Source organism: Quercus lobata, unplaced genomic scaffold (assembly GCF_001633185.2).
Source record: "Quercus lobata isolate SW786 unplaced genomic scaffold, ValleyOak3.0 Primary Assembly Scq3eQI_165, whole genome shotgun sequence".
Taxonomy (NCBI): Eukaryota; Viridiplantae; Streptophyta; class Magnoliopsida; order Fagales; family Fagaceae; genus Quercus; species Quercus lobata.
Window position 1 is genome coordinate 7,012 of NW_022155069.1, and position 7,442 is coordinate 14,453.

The 7,442-nt window shown below is 34.1% G+C and overlaps 2 protein-coding genes across 2 annotated transcripts; one reads left to right on the forward strand and one right to left on the reverse strand.

Moving 5' to 3' along the window:
* The first annotated feature begins 1,428 nt into the window (after positions 1-1,428).
* On the forward strand, positions 1,429-1,980 carry LOC115973684 (putative B3 domain-containing protein At1g78640). The gene has a single exon (XM_031093944.1). It carries the CDS (start codon positions 1,429-1,431, stop codon positions 1,978-1,980), a length of 552 nt encoding a protein of 183 aa, XP_030949804.1.
* A 1,597-nt stretch (positions 1,981-3,577) lies between these two features.
* Positions 3,578-6,713, reverse strand: LOC115973685 (actin-depolymerizing factor 2-like). Its single transcript, XM_031093945.1, has 3 exons — positions 6,545-6,713; positions 4,071-4,336; positions 3,578-3,966 (listed from the first exon to the last, which is right to left on the reverse strand). The coding sequence occupies exons 1-3, from the start codon at positions 6,545-6,547 to the stop codon at positions 3,816-3,818; spliced, it is 420 nt and encodes a 139-aa protein (XP_030949805.1). The 5' UTR covers positions 6,548-6,713; the 3' UTR covers positions 3,578-3,815.
* Between the last annotated feature and the right edge of the window lie 729 nt (positions 6,714-7,442).

Consider the following 7,442-nt stretch of genomic DNA (forward strand, 5'->3'; position numbering starts at 1 on the left):
AATCATATTCAAACCCCAGATTTGAAAACGAAAAGGAAAAAACCAAAAACAATAACTTTACCGGTTACAGGTATACGGTGGCCTGTCTCTCTGTGCCTTACAGACTCTATTTGGGTGTATGATGTTCCGGCAGAAAGACCTAAAATAAGATTGAAAAAGGAAAATAAATATTAGAAACGGAAATACCCAATGATTTCAATCCTATACTTATTTAATCTCAATGTTTTCATAAAGATTAGAAATAGAAGCACCCAAAAACCCGAAACAAAAACGAATCTAATCTAAACATATCAACAAAAAAAACCCAAATGGCCGAATCTAGAAAATGGGAAAAAAAATTGTACCGGTGCTGATTCCGACGATCTGGGTGGCGTATGGTCATAGTTTTTTCTTCATGTATGCTTGCGGTTCCGATGGCCCAAGTATGGCGAGGGAACAAGCAATGGCCAGCCATAGATATTCTTCTCTCTTGGTGCCTACAAACTCTGCTTGCTTCTTCTATCTCCGTATCCCTTAATCAAAAGTCAAAACCGAATCTAACCCAAAATACCAATTTAAATCATAATCAACACCCAATTGATTCTCCAAATAAAAACCAAAAACCTTAAATTTTTAAATTTAAAACAGAGCTATACCAGTAGCGATTCCAATTCCCATAGTCGGGTAGTGAGTGGCGGCTTACGGTGATGGCAGAAGATCTGGGTGGCGCCCTTGTCTCCATCTTTGCCCCTCTATTTCATTCTTGACTCCTCTTCGTTCTTGACGCTTCATCTTCCTTACTTCTTCTTATTCCAGGGAAAGAAATTAGCGGACAGTTAGATGAAGAAATTTGACAGGAAGTGAGAGACAGCTTTTCATTCTTGATTGCAAACTGCAGTTTTTAATCTCTCAATCTCTCTCTCCTTCTCCGTTCTCTGCCTCTCTATTTCTCTGTCTCTCTTTTCTCTCGGTCTCTCTTTCTCCTTTCTCCGTGTAGCAATCCTTCTTTCTTTTCTTTCTTTTTTTTTCTTCTTAAGCGGTTAGTTTTCTTTTTTATACCAAGAGGGCTCCAAACAGTGTTTAACGTAGTGAAAAATTATAATTTATCATTTTTAAACGGTGTTTCAGTGTTACCAAACAGTATAATGTATCGTTTTTTAAAGTTATACATGTCTGAATTTTAGGTAGGTACTTTTTTTATTTGTCATTACCTCCTTAATTCTAGGAACTCATTTTCTCTCAGTTTTTGCTATTATATATATATATATATATATATATATATATATAATATTGATTCCTATACCATTCCTCACAACGTTCGAAATCTTACACCTTCATGGTTTAGGAATAGTTTCCTTTGTATACAAGTCCCACTATCCCTTCTCTTCAACATCCATGAAACTTAAACACGAACCTTTTGTCTGTCTTTGTTAATTTCTTTCGTTTCTTATGTTTCTTGCGCTACAATCCAAGCAAAACCAAGGAGAAAAAGATGGCGAAAACAGTGAACTTTCGTTGGAACCATCGCTTTCATTTGAGGCCAACACAGAAAATTCCATAACCGATGACATTATTTCTTCCTCTGCTTCTGAAACTACTGAAAAAGAGCCTAAGTTCCATAATTTTATACCTATTCCAGTGATCGATCGACTCCAATCCAGTTTGGTAAACAAGTTTGGCCCCAAAACCCATCATGACTCTGAGGAGGTTTCAACGGAATTGAAGCTTGGTTTATATGACCCTTGGGTTATGAAGAAGAAGATTACAGCAAGTGATATTGACGGTTTGTCAAGGCTCTTGATAGCAAAGGACTTGGTAAGGGAGCATATTTTGCCGCAATGGGACACAAGCTTCATTGAAGGCATTAAGGATGGGGTAGCAGTTGCTGTTTGGGATTTTGATACCAAGACCGAACATCAATTGCGCTTCAAACAGTGGTCAAGTAATGGGAGTTATGTCTTCAATGGAATGTGGAATCGAGATTTTGTGGGAGGCAACTGAAAGTAGGTGATGAGATTGGACTTTTTTGGGATCAAAGCAAATTCAAGATTCAATTTCAGCGTTCTCAACCGGGCTGCGAGCAATTAATCCGCTCTTGATTTACTAGTTTTCTTTTGCAATTCTGCTACTGTGACTATAGACTCGTTAGCTAATTGTCAAATAGCTTGTTAATAGAAGCTGAGTTTATTTATTTATTTTTAACATGAGGAGCTTGAAACATAGTACTATTTTAGGCTAATCTATGACTTATTTTTCGTTTTCTATTTTTTCCCTTCTTAGTTGCTTGTAACAACTATTAGTATATCTTTTTAAACTTGTTATGTTTCTGGTTTCATTTCAATGTATTGCTGATGTAGATGTAAATCATTACTAGGATTAATGTGATTATGAAGAGTGATCTTAGCCATTTGAGCTGGTTCCTGATGTGAATAAATTCACTAGAAGATTTTGTTATTTTTAGTTTTACATTGTGATAGATATATAGGTTAAGATTTAAGGCTTCAAAAAAGACCATGCCACACCTAAGCATCTGAGTATACACATGTGAGTGAAGTCTCACATTGAACAATAATAACAAAAAAGTGGAATAGATGGACAATCTACCTTACAAATAAAAGCTAAATCTCTTAGTAAATTGTCCATATTAAAACAGAAAGACTCAACAGAACTAAAAGAGAGTTTTGTAGTTGCATGAGCAACTGAATTGCCAAAAGGCTAAAGAAGACGATCAAAGCTCCAAATGCCGTATATATTGATCTTGATATAACATAGTTGAATCCAAACTCATAGTCACATTTTATTTTATTTTTCTTGAAACATAGCAAAATTTTAGTATAATCTATTACTTATTTTTTGTTTTTTTTTCCTTCTTAGTTGCTTGTAACATTAAGTAGTATATTTTTTGCAATTGCTCAGGAAAAATAATACAAACAAACTGGTTAAAGTTAACTTTGAGATTTCTGAGGTCAATTCAATGCCATTGCTGATGTTGAGTGATGAGAGGGAGAGGGAGAGAGAGAGAGAGCTTGCTTTCTTGGAGGATGTAGTTGTAGCACTTTAATGGTGAGAGAGAAGGACATATTCTAGCGTCTAGAGAACACAGTAGACTCATATTGGCTGAAAGAGCTGTTATGTCACTTTTGATTATGAATCTTCATTCGCATGACTAGTTGACTTCGTTTACAATCTAATTCGGAGTGGCTTTGAACTCTCAACATGCTCTTTAAAAACGGTGTGCAGCAAAATTAATATGGAAAGTTTACTTTGTCTACCTCTATGCTCTTTGATTGATTAGTGGGACTATGGAACATTTTCCAAAAATAGTTCTTGAGCTTTATTTATTTATTTTTTTTTCTGGTGAAGAAGAGTTGTACCCATAGATTTAGTATTGGTACCAAAAAAGGGTAAAAAGTTAAACAATAAACCAAGGACTGCATGCCAATCCCAGTTCTTCAGCCTATCGTCAAGCACTTAAAAAAACTCATTCAATTTCACACAAAAATGATCCAAAAATAAAAGTTACGAAATTCAATTTTAACAAAAAGTAGCCACAGAATCTGATTCAGCATTGAGGAAGGCAAAAGAATAGCCTGATCTACAATACAATAAGGGATTCAAACAAGCAAACTGAAATTGATATGTACCCCCATAATCCAGCATATAAGCAGTGTGTATAATTTCACACTAAATAATATAACTCAATAAAGCCACAGATAACAATTCATGAAGTTTTAAATGTAAAAAACACCAAGCCATTATCATAGATTAAAGCAAGTTCTAAGTTCCATGACTATAAACATTGAACCAGATAGTTGGAAAGATCTCCATTGCATAGCTCACATAGTGCGGCTTTTAATAACATCAATGCCCATCTCAGTAGGATCAGTAGCTTGCAACTCCACCTGAATACCATCCAACTCTCTCTTAAACCTATCCTTAGAGCTTGCATAAATCATCTTGCTTCTCACCTTTGAAATATCAGGGGACCTTCATACATAATACAATAGATCAGTGAAAGCACAAACCATAACAAACAATAATACAGGAGAACAGAACAAGAACATGGTAAACTCAGAAACACTAAAGAATACCAGGCGATGAAAACAATCCTGCTCCTTGGGACATTCTCCTCTGTCATAAAATCAAAATCATACACAGCATAACGGCACTCATTGGCAGGGAGGCTTGCAGAGAAATCCTCATAACTATCAGTTGGCTCACCAAGCTTCTCAACAATAACCTGCTTCTGCTTCTCCTCAATCTTGTAAACAATGAAGCGGTAAGTTCTTTTTGCCTTCAGTTCTAAAAACTTTAGCTTGCAATCATCGTGTACAGCCATCCCAGATGCTGCATTTGCCTGCCATGTTGCATAAATACTTACAAGTATCAAATACCAACTATTTAAAATCGAAATTTCCATACTTAACACACATACACACCCATGCCCATGCCCACACCCACACACAGATATACACCATCCTCACACATATAAGGTGCATGTTCAGAGATTTTTTTCTAATGAATAAAAAAAAAATTGGAAGAAATAATATCACTTAATGATTAAGAACCTTGCAACATATCAATTCTTCAGGAGCATACAACAAGTTTCATCCAAAATAAGTTAAACAACTGCAATTGAAAATCCCATGATGATCAAATAACTATATAATTATATAAACAATAACACAAGGTCCTTGTTTCTTTCTTCACCTTCTGTCATTCATGGCATTTGTCATATCAACCGAGCAAACAAAAATTCTCCAAAATATTTCCCGTTGACTCATACAGCCCAAAGCTGACTACAGTGTTTACTTCAAGGCTCATCAATCATAGTTGTTCTAGTCTATGTAGAAGATATACTCATAACTAGCAACGAGCTGGAAGGTTATACAGAATTCAAACATTTGCTGCATGATAAATTCAAGCTCAAAGATATTGGACGACTCAAATACTTGTTAGAAGTAGCAAGACCTTCTAATGGAATTGCAGTGTGTCAAAGGAGGTATACATTAGAACTCTTGGCTGATATATTTAGGATGTAAAAATCACCAATGAGAGAGCATCTCAAAGTTTCAAACCATGAAGGAGATGAACTATCAGACCCTTATCAACATAGAAGATCGATTGGAAAACTTCTATATTTGACTCTAACCAAACTAGATATTAGTTTAAGTGCTAATCGACTCAGACAGTTTATGGGAAAGCCAAGACTCCCTCATCTACAAGATGCACACATGATCTTGAAATATTTGAAACCAACTTCCGGTCAAGGGCGGTTCTTCTCAGCCGTCAACTCTGCATTTGAAGTCTTATTGTGATTCAGATTGGGCAAGTTTCCCAGACACTAGAAGATTTATAACAGATATTTGTGTCTTCCTAGGAGATTATTTGATCTCATGGAAATCAAAGAAACAATATACTGCATCATGATCTTTTGCAGAATTTGAATATAGAACCATGGCTACCGTTGTGAGTGAAATTGTATGGTTGATTGCCTTATTAAAGGACTTTTTACTTCAACAAACAACACTTTTTAATTATGATAAGACTCTATATATAGAGCCAATCCACTCTATCATGAAAGAACTAAACATAAAGAACTAGCATATAGAACTAGGATTCAAGACGGGATAGAAAGACATTTCATGTTTCAAGCAAACATCAACTTGTGGATCCCTTTACTAAACAATGTGAACAACAACTTCATAATCTACTCTCCAAGATGAGCATCAAGAATATCCATGCTCATCTTGAGGGGAAGTATCAAAAAAGAAATCAAGTGAATTGTGTTCAGATGGAGGACAGAATTGATAACGAGAGCATCAACACATGCAGTCCAGTGAGACTATACTACATCTAGTTTGGTTGTAATTTACCTGTAATTTCTTGACACACGTAAGTAGCCTATAGTCTATAGGTCCAGTTAGTTAGTTAGTTTCACTTTCTTTACTCTGTTACTAACTATAGTATATACAGAGTTTATTCATTATTTAAGATCAGTTAGAAAACCACAGAATTCTTATTTAGCTTTCTCTCTCAAATTCTAATTTTTTTCCAGCACAACAAATTATTTACTAAACCACAATTAAGCGAACAAATCAGAAATTCTCAAAGCTTTAAATCAACTATCAGAAAATTTCACATACCAAAGCAATTCATTAAGCAAAACAAAGAAGCACAAAACCCAGTCACAGAATACACAACCGACATTAAAAAAATTAGCTATTAAACAATATGAAACACGTATTGTATATACACACCCAAACAGAAACACACATATACATACAGATCAAACGGGACTCAAAGCATAAGTAACTCAACAGATCAGCTGAAATGAGCAGCGAAGACCAAACGGTTTGACGCAAAAAATCTCAAAATAGAAAAACGATCTCAAATCAGAATCAAGCAGATCAGTAACCTAGCAAAAACCCTAGTCAAATTTAAAGAAAATCCATAGAGATTCCACACAAATCAACGTATAAATTTACAAATTTACAGATCCAAAAGAAAAATAAAATTAGCAGAGAAAGAGAGCATGAGAGTGAGGAGTAGACGAAGGACTCACCATTTTTTTTTTTTTTTTTTTGGTTGTGTTTAGAGAAAATATCGGAAGAGAAGGACTAGAGAAGAGAAAATCTAGGGCTCCAAGAAATATAGAGAGAGAGTGAGAGACAGAGAGGAGAGACGATAAAGGTGGATGGATAAAAGTGGAAGCCTCTTTCTTTCAACTTCGGTGGCTCTTGCTAATGTAACTATGCTGGTCACGATGACGGTGTGTTGAACCACTGAGCGGGTGCCACCTCATCTGCTGTGAGATCATGAAGGTGAGTTGGATTTTGCGTGTTTCGTTCGTGTGTATTATTGGATATTATCGTACTAGTCTACAACAAATTTTAAATTACAAAGGTATTATTTGTTTTAATCTGGTACACTAAGTTACATTATTTTTTTAACCTACAAATGATAATTTGCCACATAAAATTTATTATAAAATAGTTGTTTTATTTTTTTGAACTATAACACAGTTATTAAAATGTTATGGATGTGACATTACTCATTTGGTAAAAATATAATTTGCCAATATGAGTATAATTTTAAAAAATAAAATGAGTATATCATAAAAAATAGAAATAAATGGAATTAAATAGAATGTATTTAAGTATTTTTTTTCTTCTAAAAAAAAGTAATCTTGTTCTTTTTTTTTCGATGAGATTTTTTAGATGTTTTAAAATAAATGTGTAATGTAAATAATTTTGTTTGGGAGTAATATAAAAAAAAATGAATAGAATCATTTTATAACAATATTATTATTAAACATATTTTAAATATATAAAAATAATTTAAAAATTTAGTTAGAATTTCATTAAATCTAATTTTATTTCTTTTAATTCCACCCAACTTTCATTCAAATTCATTTGTCTTTTGTTGTCGAGTTTGTTTACAATCTAGGGTGGCTTTGAACT